This window comes from Trichomycterus rosablanca, chromosome 23 (assembly GCF_030014385.1).
Source record: "Trichomycterus rosablanca isolate fTriRos1 chromosome 23, fTriRos1.hap1, whole genome shotgun sequence".
Lineage (NCBI taxonomy): Eukaryota > Metazoa > Chordata > Actinopteri > Siluriformes > Trichomycteridae > Trichomycterus > Trichomycterus rosablanca.
The window spans coordinates 18,405,625-18,419,087 of record NC_086010.1 but is presented as its reverse complement, the minus strand read 5'-3'; the positions used below and the strand labels follow the sequence as shown (position 1 = coordinate 18,419,087).

Here is a 13,463-nt window from a genome sequence, read left to right as displayed (position 1 = left end):
AGTGCCTCACTTAATTACTTACACGTATAATTTGGACAATTTAAAGCAGCCAATCCACCTTTTGCATGTTTGTTAGGAGGTGTAGGTGTAAAACGTATTACAAACACTGACCAGGGGTGAAGTTTGAACCAAGATACTCAGGGCTCATGCTTCTGTGTGGCACCCACTCACCAGCTGTACCACCACCCTGTTTTTACATATACATTTTCAGCATTCACTGAAACGATTGAGGGTTAAGGGCCTTGCTCAGGGAGCAGCAGTGGAACTTGGCAGTGGTTGGGTTTGAACCCGGCAACCTTCTGATTATTGGTCCAGTACCTTAACAATCATAAGCAATCATAAATTATAATTATTTTATATTATTATTATTATTAACATTTACTCACATTAACCAACCGCTTAATCCTGCAGTGTGTCAGTGGGTCTGGCGCCACCAGTTTTGCATGTTCTCCCTGTGTTCACCTCCTAGAACATGCAAAAGCTGTCTGGCTGCTTTAAATGAACCAAAGGTGTAAATATGTGAGTTAAGACTGTGTTTCTGCTTCGTGTCTAGTGTAACTAGGTGGCATTAGACCCACCACAACCCTGACCGGAATGAAGTGGTTAATGTACAGTATAATGTCTCAATCATTAAAATCCAAACCTGTAAATGCCTGAATCTGCACCTCGGTCTTTATTGCAACATGCAGCTATGCACCATAAATTTTTTTCTCTCTCCATGAGCACGTCGAGGCTGCAAGTTGCTACAGTCACCTGCATTAGAAACAATTAAGATAAGCTCATTCAAGCGGCTCCAGCCCACATTTCGAAACAACACCTCTCCGGCTCGAACAAAGGCATGTTTCATTTAATATCGTATAACCCGGGCCCACATAAACAGCAGATGCTGAAGATAAGGCTCAAAGTCGGGCCTTATCTCCCGAACCCGCCACCTGCCTTTGCTTTGCACCTGCCACGCAGGGGCCCACCTGAACTGAACCATGTGCTGCCCTTTCCCCCCCTCAAGCACCGTCCTTCGTACATACCTGGCTCCTCCTGTCAGCTATTATGACCTGATTTGAATAACTGTCACGGGGAGAGTTGGCCTCTGTTCCCCCGGTGCGCTTTATTCTGAGAAAAAAAAGAGTTGCGCAACACCGTATGCAAATCACTCTCTCATTCTCAGGAGGGTCACATTCGGGTGAAGTCTTTTCACCAGCTTTTGATTCAGATTTGAGGGTTTTTTTGGATTGTGGATTGCAGAACTGGATTGTGCTGCTTTTGGCTGGAAAAAATATGTATTTATTTTGCAAAATTGCCAAAGGGTGATGAACATTCGCAAACACTTTTTTATACCCTGTGAAAAAGTACTTAAGGACGGCTGCACTGCTTGGGCGAAAGTATTTGGGTACCCAAACACCACATGCATAAACAGTAGCTTGGCACTAGATTTTGGATCATAACTGCAGGTTATGACTGGTTGGCTCCATCTTCCCACTTCCTTTTGTATAATAATCATGTATTATTTTAGATTAACACAGAAAGTCACTCCAATCCTTCATTGTTAACTTTAAATATTCATGACAGGTCCTTTGTGGTAAACCATTACTGCCTGACGCTCAGCCTTAAAAATTCGACCCATTAAGCTGACAATGCTTCCAGAGAAACACTGAACCCTGTAGTGAGCGCAGACCAAGGACAGCCAATCCTTCCAACGCCCCAGTAATCCAGTTCTGGCTGAGCTGTTGTTGATCCCGGACCGCTCATTTAACCCATTTTACTGCCAATGTCTTTTTTTATGTTTATCGAGATCGTTCGGCTGTTAGCAATCGCTCAAATTAAAGAATCCGTTAATTTAAAGTGATGTCTGACCACGCAGTTATCAAGGTAGCACTCGGTTTCATTCAAAATCACTTTTATCATGAGGGATTTCTGGATTTAAATGATTTATAAATGAGATCTACTGCTAAGCACTGAGCAAAACACTGAATGAAACAAAACTTCTCTTAGCAGCACAGAGTTCGAAAGAAACAACACGACCCTGCATCGATTCTCTTTAATTCCAGCACCATTATTCCGGAGATTTACAGAACGGTGAATCACTAATAAAGATTTCTTTGGAAAATGACTTAAATCCAGGCCAGCAGACTAAGACCTAAAGCTATACTGTATGAGATCTTATTATAGAGCCGTAAACATTCAGAAGAAAAGTAAAAACATAGTTTTTGCCCAAATGTACCCTTGGTTTGGGCACCAGTCTTCCCCCTCTCATCTTTCCTGCTTGCTCTGAACATGTTGTTGACTTTAGACTTTAGACCAGTGGTCCCCAACCACCGGGCCGCTGACCAGGACCGGTCCGTGGATCATTTATTACTGGGCTGCACAGAAATAATAAAAATAATTAGAGATTGCAACAAAAGCATTCCGTTTCCAACACACTTCAGGTGTTATTTTCTCCCATCACCCCTAGGTGGGAGCAGCGTCTCGTTGCAGCGAAAAAAGGAGGAAACAATAAAGAGGTAAAGCTAAAGTGCAGCTTTTATTGTATTTAATTGTTTTTAATTGTATTTCAGTGTGTTTATATTATATTTGTGTTATTTTTAGTGTATATGTGTCAAAAACAACCTCATTATTTTACATGAGACTGGACCATGGACACATTAACAGGTTTCCCAAACATCCTTATGGGAAAAAACACCTGAAAACTCAACGTCTTTAAAACCCGACGCCACTCCCAGAACCGACTGACGTCGAGTTTCAAGGTACCGCTGTACTGGAATTTGAAAGAAAGGCAACATATTCTGAGAAAAAATAATAAATAATGATGTCCAGGTGACGAGAGAATCGGAATCAGTGCTAAATTGTAAGACATTGGTGGGTGGAGTATAATAATGTGGCATAAATAAGAAAAGTGTGATAATAAGAATGCCGAGATTTAGTGGAAGCTCCGACTCGATCCCGGCCACACCTATCGGACTAAGAAAACAAAATATTTAATTCATGCAAATGCTTGTTTTTTTCCTCTTGAGAGCCGTACGAGAAAAATAAATGACAAGTTCATCAGGCTGAAATGTTAACGATTAACCACGATATGCAAATTCTGCACTCAGGAGAGCGAGAGCGTCATTGACTGACCTGCGCCGTGGACTTTGGACCTTCTCTCCGGGCTCCCAAACCTCGCAGCCGGCTGCTGCACCGTTTTAAAAATCCCTTTCAGCTTTTAGTGTCATTTCAGATTTAAATTTCAGTAATAATGAGGAACACTCACTGAGCACTTTATTAGGAACACCTATATCACTATCTGATATATACGTATATTGACCATACAGATCAACCTTGTGCTTAAACAGTTACTGACTGTATCCCGCCTGAGGCTCTGGACGCTTCGTACCAGTGATCGTCCCACTGCATCCCAGTGATCAACCAGGAGCGACCCCTATAGGACCTGAAATGTCACTAATATGTTAACAGTGTGGTGGTGTGTCGCTCTGGGTTGAGTGCATCAGGTGCAGAAGTGTTGTTGGGATTTTGACATACCGTTTAAACATAGTGGCCTTTTTTTTTTTAGAGACACAACGTGGATTCGTCTACCGCTATTCTATTCTCAGAGAAAGGTCGCTTGCTTCTATTTTTTATTTTTACTCCCTTTTAGTGCGTCCAGTTGCTTAATTACGTCATGCTTCCTCTCCACCAATGCTGATCCCCACTCTGATTGAGAAGAACGAAGCTAACCCACGCCCCCTCCTACACGTGGGCGGCATGCCGTATGCATCTTATCACCTACACTTTGACGAGTGCAGTGCAGCTCAGCAATGTGTACGGAGAGACACACCCTGACAGCACTCTTTTTTCATCTCTGTGCAGGCGCCATCAATCAGCCAGCAGAGTAATTGCACCAGTCATGGGAGAGAGACCCCATCTGGCTTAGTCCCGCCCATATCTGAACAACAGGCCAATCGTTGTTCATGTGGCTGCTCAGCCCAGCTGGCAAGGCAGAGCTGAGATTCAATACGATGTATTCGAGATGCCAGGTCTGGTGTTCCAGCGTGTTTTATACTAGTGATTTAATATATAGGTACTGAAGGTTAATGTATAGAGATATGTACTTAAAGTACACAGACATACCCTTAACTTCATTTGTAGTGTTTTGTTTAGTTGTAATATTATATTTTTAAGTATTTTCCAGCTTTTTGGGGTGATGGGTGTTATTTGATCAGCTGTATTGATTTATTATATTAGGTACAGTATAAGTGTACAGTATAAATAATTCTCACACATAATTACACAACAGTTCTTCACCTTTTAATCATGACAGCAGTTTCCAATATACAGCAGACGGCTACGCTGGCTCTCAGCGTATCTTACAGATATTTACGGTGTGAGCATGTCCAAAAAAAAAAAAGAAACAGAAACAGAGTAATTTTACACACCTATAGAAAATCATCCAGAGACACGTCAACACGTGAGAAGGTCACGACGAAGGAAATAATTACGGAATGCTTCCTATCTTCATTAAATTACCAACAAAACAAATGTAGTGGTGTTAATAAAAACAGAACGAATACAGTGCAATTTTCTTTGGAGGTCAAAATCTAAGACATAAATAAAGATATAAAATCTGGTCGGAAAAGAACAACAGAAAAAAACAAACAAACCCACAACAAACGGATGAAATGAAGGCATCCAACTTCAAGTAGGAGGAGGTCCCAGACGGCACCGGCTTCACTTCTTTCTCTGGAAAACGTTAGCCAGCATGGCACCTGACGTGGTCAGCTGACCCATCTTACTCAGGAACTTGGTCTTGGCGTCTTCGCCCACCAGACTCGCCGCAATGGACATGGACCTAAAAAATAATCAGTCGAGAATTTTAACCATGAGAACAAAGTTCATCTATTTCAGTGCAAATGCAGAAGTACACCGATCAGCCATAACATTAAAACCACCTCCTTGTTTCTACACTCACTGTCCACTTACCATATAGAAGCACTTTGTGGTTCTACAATTACTGACTGTAGTCCATCTGTTTCTCTGCATGCTTTGTTACCCCCCTTTCACCCTGTTCTTCAATAGTCAGGACCCCCACAGGACCATCACAGAGCAGGTATTATTTAGGTGGTGGATCATTCTCAGCACTGCAGTGACACTGACATGGTGGTGGTGTGTTAGTGTGTGTTGTGCTGGTATGAGTGGATCAGACACAGCAGCGCTGCTGGAGTTTTTAAATACCGTGTCCACTCACTGTCCACTCTATTAGACACTCCTACCTAGTTGGTCCACCTTGTAGATGTAAAGTCAGAGACGATCGCTCATCTATTGCTGCTGTTTGAGTCGGTCATCTTCTAGACCTTCATCAGTGGTCACAGGACGCTGCCCACGGGGCGCTGTTGGCTGGATATTTTTGGTTGGTGGACTATTCTCAGTCCAGCAGGGACAGTGAGGTGTTTAATAACTCCAGCAGCGCTAATGTTATGGCTGATCAGTGTAAATGCACGAGTGCTTTTCTGTTAAAGTAGCCGATCATGTCTGTGTAGACGCCCAGTCGACTGACAGAACTACTGGAATTTGAACCCTAGATCTGCTTCGTTATTAACCGCTGCACCACCCAAATAATTATAATAAGCTAATTAGGCTGCTGTACGATTATTTTCCACCCAGCAGATTTTTATTCCAAAAGCCAGAATAAGCAAGAAAGCGCTACGTGTTCCCATCATGCAACTGCTTAATAAGCCGAGTTTACTGAAACCCGTAACCCGATCCCGCGCTCCTGCGACCGGTGGCTCGAACGTGGACGCACTCGGTTAACCGTAATGATAAGTGTCGGTGCCAGAGGCCTTCACGCCTGATCGGAAACCTCACGGACCTTCTGCACCACGGAGCCACTGAGTCAAACGAACGCCGGGCGTCGGGAACACGGGTCTTACCGAAAAACAACAGACTGACTCACCGAATCATTAGCAGCTCATTTTTAAGGATATTTGAGTCCAGCTCATTATGGGGAGAATGTGATTTTGATATTTAGAAACGTGTCATAGAAGCAAATAGTTCATATTGTATGGGTGTGTCCTTCTTTACACCAGCCAGCGGTGGATTCTCACTGAGAGCTGTATCGTGTACAGTTCAATCAGTTCACCCAGTTTGCTGTTCGCTGACCTTCTCAAAGCTCTGCCAATGAGACGAACTGTTTGATACGAGCCGGTAAAAGCGACAACATTTACCGTGACTTATTGTAGTAAAACAGCGAGTTAGGAATGTGATTAGTGGAGGAACTTATGAGCAGTAATAATGAAGAGAAGTTTAGTGCTCCTGTCTCCTTCTTTTACTACATTAAACCACGTTAAGCTTCATTTTCAACCAGAAGCGTTTTAGACTCTGGGAGAAGCTGATTCTGATTCTCACCATTTCTCAGAAGCTGGAGCTGTAACACAAGTTTAAAAGTGAAACAGGGAGGAAAATCCAGATAAACACAGATACATGTGGAGCTGTAACCCTGGATCTGACGCTTATTCCACACTAATGCAGATTCAGCTCAGATTCACACTTTGCAACGAGGCTCATGGTTTTGCTGCTTTTCTTGTCAATGCGGGGATTATAACCCGGGATCCCAGCAGTAGTGGACTAGCGCCACCCGAGTGCTCTTTCTGATATTCATTTATTTAATAAACAATTAAACATACAGTATGTTCATATCATGTATCGTGAGACACACACACACACACACACACACACACACACACAGAGGACAGGAAGTTCTTACCCTTGTGCCTCTCCCATGGCACGGTTTTCCACCTTCAGCTCACACTCCTTAATCATGGAGCTGAGAATAACCTGGCGGGCAGACAACAGCAGAACGGGTAAAATTAGAGCCATGCTGGGAACTCTGACACCACACGGCCTGTACATTAGTGGGCAAATAAAAAAAGAAAAAAAAGAAAAATGGACAGTGCCCGGACGTTGTGAAATACTTACTGTGAATAAAAAAGTGTGGGAGGTCACACACAGTATAATGAAGGTTTACCAGAAATCTGGGACTCGGTAATTCGTGGAAAAAGCGTCAGAGGTGGATGATATGCCAACGATACGTTTAGTGAAAATTTTTATACCACGGCACAGGGATTGCTGAAGACCAGCAAAACCAGCAGTGACATTCTTTAAAAATATTAAAAAAATTTATTTTTAATTTAATGCCTACAAAATAAATGATTTAACAAAGAAAAAAGGAATAAAAAGGTTCAAAATGAAATTTTTACTTTATTTTCTTTTCCAACCAAGTTGCTACCAAATCACACCGGATGTTTCTCCTATCACATGACAGGTACTGATGTAGGAGGATGACATAGCATGTGCTTTATCTGACGTGTGCTTGGACGGTGGCACCTCACTGCTGCCAGGTTGGCCTAATTGTAAAAGCAGCTCAACACGCTTGCAGGAGGGCGATAACATTCTAACTCAGCAACGGCTTTGATTAAATAGTGTTGCTTTAAAAAGAAGAAACTGAAATGCCATCACTACCCCACAGCATTAAGAGCAGAACCAATTAGGGTTTCTTAAACTCCAGGCCATGGACGACTATGGCAGAACTGGAAATGGTTTTTTTTCTACTTCCAAACACTTCAAAGGTTTTAAAGACATAAATAAGAAAGGAAAACGACAGTTTGCAGGTTTATACCTCGTGTTCCGGAGAAAGATGCTCCATGTCTGTCCTCAGGCACCTCAGACCAGGAAGAAAATGATTCACCATGACCTCCTCCGAAATAACTGAGACACGGGGTTAAGGAAAGTCTGAAACTTCTCTCATCTCCACAATCGTATCAGCAAACGTATACAAATCTTAAATCTGTGGCTTCTTTGAATTCTAAAGGCATCTTGTTTAGATTTTTGATTTAAAAATGCCAAATATTTTTAATTCTATTAAAACTTAAAATAACTGTCTCTTTTCCATTTGGCGCTTGGACACCAGTGTTTAGATTTTTGATTAGATAAGAGTTTTTATTTGCTTCACATAACCATGCAAACAGAAATATCCAGATTAGTGTTTCTAACACCTGAGAGAATATATAAAAATATGACTTTAAAAAGTAAACAGACCATTTTTTTTGACAATATACACATATAAATCTAAGCAAATGAATCCTTCATACCTGCCTGTTCAATTTGTGTTGAAACGTGGCGGGTTAAATTAAGGAAGCCGCCTTGTCTCCCTATCAGGATTCTTTTTCACCATGAGCTCGTGGTACTCAATATCCACTCTTCTGGGGATCCTTTCTACAAGAACGGCGCCTGTGGGAATTTGTGCCCATTCATTCAGTGAGATCAGGCACTGAATCATCACTGGATCCTAAAACCATCCCAAAAATGTCAAGTTCCGTGTAGGTGAACTGGAGCTCCTTTGCACACGGTCGGTTAAACCGTGTCTTTATAGAGCTCGCTTTGTGCTAGCAAGTAAAATCATGCTTGAAGAGAAAAGGGAATTCCCCAAACTGTTACTACAATTTTAAAAGCACATCACACATTTGTTTGTTTGTATTTTAACACCATGTTTAACACATATTTGTGTCATTTTATGCCATGATCGGCATCCTATTTGAGTCTGCTTATGTAATCTTGTCTTCATATTTTGGGTCCATTTTATATTTTCAGTTGTATTTGTATGGCTTGTGTTTTTTTTTTTTCTTCTTTTATCAGGTTGGTGGGTTGTATGTGGCAGAAACAACTAAATTCATTCATTAGAAAGAGTGTCCACATACTTTTGGCCATATGGTGTATACCATAATCTATTAAAATAGGCAAAAGGTCAATGCTGTCTCTATGAGGACAGGTTTCTTTGTTCTCATGAAACACTGGCGAATACGGGTGGGTCCACTGTTCCACCACAGAACAAACCCTACTTGATCTCCCACATTACCCACAATGCTTTGAGTCGGCACTGCTAAAGAAAAAGGCAAAAAGGGATAAAGAAAGAGAAATAAACGGACAGATTTTAAACAGATCCATATACAGACAGTCGATAAGTCTGAAATATTAAATATTCTCTTTAAAACAGAAAAAACACCCACACTGAGGAATGCATGCTGGGAAACCGGAGGAGTGGGCCGATCCTCGGGCTCTCGCCGCCCGCCGCAGGATCGGAGAGCGAGCGCAGCGGCCAGCGCCTCACCATCCACCCTGCAATTTATCGTCCAGAAACGGCTGAGGTTTATTTACTTTCTTTCCCTGCCAGCGGGACACGTAAACACTTTCAGCGCTGGGTGGATGGAGAGAGCGGGAGAGAGACGGAGACGGAGAGATGCCCAGCCAGCCACCAAGATCAAGAACATAGAGAGGGAGAGCGTCCACATTATTAATGCACTCGTTTTGAGCAAAGTGCTTCATTCGGATCAGGGTCAAGGAGAAAATATGAGGCGGTGGGCGGGAATACGCCCTGAAACGGGCAACTGGAGGTAGTTTAGAGGAGCCAATTCAATTTTACTCACAAACAGTGAAGAAAGACAAAAGTATCTGGACACCTGACCATAAAGTTGATGGGACGTCCCATTTCAAGAACAAACAGTATTAAAATAGAGCAACGTGTGTGTGATCCGAGAAGGCTTTTCACGAGACTTTGAAGCACGCCTGTGGGAATTTGTGCCCATTCCGTCCAAAGATGACAGCATTTGACAAGGGTTCAATGGGGCTGAAGTTTACTTTACATCTTTACAAAGCTCGATTTGAGCACAGGGGGGCGCAGTTATGCCGGAAAAGCTAAGGGCCTTCCCTAAACTGTTGAGGCAAGCTGGTTTGTGTGGTGGAAGAGCATGATGAAGGATACAGCAGCAGGACAGAGCACTGTAGGCCTCGAAGAGCTGACCAGCAATGTCCATGCGCTTGTTCTCCACCGTCTGCATGTTGTTGCCCATGGCCAGCTTGTGTAGGTGAGGAAGCACGACTGTAAAACACACACACACACACACACACACACACACACACACACACACACACACACACACACACACACACACACCAATCACACTGTGATCGTATCGGACGGTGAAGCCACATTTGTGCTTTCTCTGCAATTCAAATCTTCTTTACACCGTGTCTCTGGTCCTCGCTTCCTTTCTGTCTTTATCTTGACATTTAGTCATTTCCAATTCCCAGGTTCTCAGCCTGTTGTGGCACGGTTAATAAAAGACAGAAATCTTACGATTCCCATTCTGCTATCCCAATTTATTCCTCATTGTTCTTTACAGTTCCTAAGCAGCCCCAGTTCGTGACAGTAGGTACAGTTATGTTGGGTTTCAAGTTTATGCACCCCTGAGATAAATAATGGCGCACGGCACTTACATTCGTCTCTAAACTTGGGCTCGGCGTTGGGTCCGACCCTCCCGAAGGTCTTGATGATCTCCATGTGCAACGAATGCTGGTCCTGATACAAAGGATCCTCCAGAAACGATGCCAGCTGCATCTTTACCCTCTCCAACAACTAAACACACACACACACACACACACACACACACACATTTAAACTGGAGGGTGCTTTTTTTAAATCACATGACATGCATCTCTATAAGACTTCTGGATTTGTGGATCAGATCTGATGACACTACATGGCCAAAAGTTTTCGGACGCCTGACCGTTTCGAAGACAAACGTTATCAAACTAGAGTGACCTTTTCGGCTATAACAGCCACCACTCTTCTGAGAAGGCTTCTCACAAGACACATTCAATCAAAAATGCATTCATGTGGTTGATGTTCCCAAAAATGTGGCCGCTTGGGTGCCGCAGAGATCGAATACTGTACCCACCACCGCCCAGGCTAGACTCTGAAATTCAAGCCTGGCAGACAGACCCAGAAGTCTCTATAAAAATCTACAAATAAAAAGATGTACAGTCGTACAGTAGAAGTGAAAGTGGGTTTCTGTACCTCTCTCTGTGTAACCGTCTCCATAATGGTCCCGAAGGCAGGAATAGTGGATATTCTCACAGAGCTAGAAACACAAACATTAATCAGTACACACTCCCAGTGACCCATCGATCACCCGCTTCCCAAAACATACCCGACCACAAATACTAATCCCATGTATGAAATGCGTGGTAAGCAGGGATGGATGGTGTGAGGAGATCATGCGATGGCGGTACGGAAACCACAACCCAATCAAAACAAACCCAAAGACAAACTGAAAAACATAAGGACACGATGCAACCGAAAACAGAATGGAGATACAAAATGTTAGTGTTAAAATGTCTCGGTCTGGGTTTAACTCACAATTCGGGACCACCGCACAAGGCAATAAGGGCTGGCGCTACCCGCTTGTCAATTAAGGCTTCGTTCATGCCTCGGAGGATCAGCTGATCAAAAAAAAAAAAAGACATGGGGAAGTCAAACACACCCACACACACACTCAGGGCCCAGGAGCTTGGAATAAACAGGGGCAGAAAGAGGGATCGGGAGGGAGGTCTGGCCTTAAACCCAGGATAAGCCGGACGAGCGAGAGGGTTAGTCGGACATGCAGGAGCCGCACGGACACGCGACCGGACGGATGGAACATGTGGAACATGCAGCTTCACACTGGTAGCTGTTAGTGACGGATGAATTAGCTGGAGGATGTTAGTATGATGTGAGACACTTAAACATACGCCGAGTTCCTTCACACCTCAGTCTCAAAGGGAAGCCCATACAAATAAATGTTAATTATTGATGAATAAAGGTGGCGGTTGATTAATATTTATTTAAATGTATAAATCTTTAAGTTCAAAGCTTGTTTTGACAGACTTTTCCTTTATTAAAATGAATAAAATGTTTGCACTTAATTAAATAAATAACTCTGCAGCCCTAATCACGACCTACAGACGACTCTCAGATAACCGGGCCCATGTTGGGCTGCGCGTGGGGGCTTCCCGGATGAAACCGAGGCCGAGGGAGGTGTGTGAGTGAGGGCGGCAGGAGTGAGACTTACATTTCAGGATCACTGGAGAGAGTGATAAGAGCCGGAACAACTCTCTGAGCTACAAGGGTTTCATTCACCCCCTTCACCAACAGCTGATTGGTCAGATCGGGGGTGATGTCACACGATGCATGGAAGGAGCGAGCAGAGAGTCATGGACGATCACAGCAGAGAGAGAGAGAGAGAGAAAGCAAAACAAACAAAAAACACACAACGGTAACAAAATAAGCACAGCACTGAGACATGGAGTAACAACATGGACAACGGAGGGGGCGAGCGAAAACTAACGGAAAACAAGAGTCCAAATCAAAGGGGTTACAGACGCCAGGCGGTTGCCACTTCGTCTTTGAACTACAATGAATCTGGGGAGACGTGGGGGATGGAATGAGATTCTTTTTTAGCGTGTTTGGCTAAACTGACAATCAAGCGTGCGGCGGTGCAAACACAGATGCTTTGAGCTACGAACACGGAGGCACGATGCAACAGGGGGCGCTACGGGGTGGGGGGGCAGGAAAGCACCATAATTATGCAACACTGGCAACAATATACAACGAATACATCATTATTACATCGTTATTACATCATTATTAATGATTACGTTTCCTTAGAAAAACTAAATTCTGAATGCACCAAGCATGCGATGCACGTCAGACTGACCTCAAACATGCGAGCGGCCGTGCAGCGGACCAGCGCAGAGGTGTGGACCACGCCGTACCACAAAACAGTCAGCAGCAGCTCGTGGTAGGCCGGGTTCGCCCTGAACACACACACACACACACACACACAGACGTGATGTTTCCTTCACAATCCACAGTTCGAGCAGTACCAAATAATTTTGCTTGACCTTTTTTAACCTCCACTCTACTGTATTATATTGTTATATTGGCAACATTTACTAAATTTAACTGTTATGTAAATACATAATTCGTAAAAATTAGAATTATTAATAAGTATTAGTAAGTGTTCGGATGCTCACCGCGCTCCTATGTGGTGCATTATTATTATTATATGCGCTATAAATCTTTTCAGCTATAACAACAGACCCTGTGATGAAAAGGTTTTTCACAAGACTTTATGAAATATGTCTGTGTATGGGAATTTGTGCCCATTTACCCCCGTTTTCTCCTGATTTAGCGTAGCCAATCCGGTGCTGGGGAGCCCGACGGCGCCCCAGGAGGGTGTATATTCGCCCGACACACACTCCCTCCATACTTCGCGTGAGGTCGGCTTTACGTACAGAGAGCCACACCCCGATCTGTGTGCTCCTCCACTTTCGGTACAGGCGCCCTGGACAACCAAGGTCCTCATACAACGTTGATAACCCCACCCCTTAGTCCGGTCTTTCCCACCCAACAGACTGGAAGCCAGAGCCCCAAGATGACAGCATTTTGAAGGGCTGGGAACTGATGTTGGTCAAGAAGGACACAACTAATGTTCCAGCTCATTTCAAAACTGTTGAGGTCAGGGCTCTGTGTATTTTTCTTATGCCTTTATAAAGTTTGCTTTGTGACCAGGGGTACAGTCATGCTGGAACAGGACAGGGCCTTCCCTAAACTGTTGCTG

At 43.5% G+C, this 13,463-nt stretch overlaps 1 protein-coding gene across 5 annotated transcripts in view; it reads right to left on the bottom strand.

Moving 5' to 3' along the window:
- Nucleotides 1-4,259: 4,259 nt before the first annotated feature.
- Nucleotides 4,260-13,463, bottom strand: part of relch (RAB11 binding and LisH domain, coiled-coil and HEAT repeat containing) — a 36,640-nt gene continuing 27,436 nt past the window's right edge. For 4 of the 5 annotated variants that reach the window (XM_062985372.1, XM_062985371.1, XM_062985374.1 and 1 more), the window contains 8 exons: nucleotides 12,558-12,657; nucleotides 11,913-11,995; nucleotides 10,880-10,943; nucleotides 10,300-10,438; nucleotides 9,785-9,901; nucleotides 7,646-7,734; nucleotides 6,734-6,804; nucleotides 4,260-4,822 (listed from right to left, as the gene is read on the bottom strand). In XM_062985372.1, the coding sequence (XP_062841442.1) occupies nucleotides 4,702-4,822; nucleotides 6,734-6,804; nucleotides 7,646-7,734; nucleotides 9,785-9,901; nucleotides 10,300-10,438; nucleotides 10,880-10,943; nucleotides 11,913-11,995; nucleotides 12,558-12,657 (784 nt within the window). In that variant the 3' untranslated portion in view covers nucleotides 4,260-4,701. Of the gene's footprint in view, nucleotides 4,823-6,733; nucleotides 6,805-7,645; nucleotides 7,735-9,784; nucleotides 9,902-10,299; nucleotides 10,439-10,879; nucleotides 10,944-11,912; nucleotides 11,996-12,557; nucleotides 12,658-13,463 lie in introns of those variants that run through there. The other variant, XM_062985376.1, reaches the window with a different exon arrangement.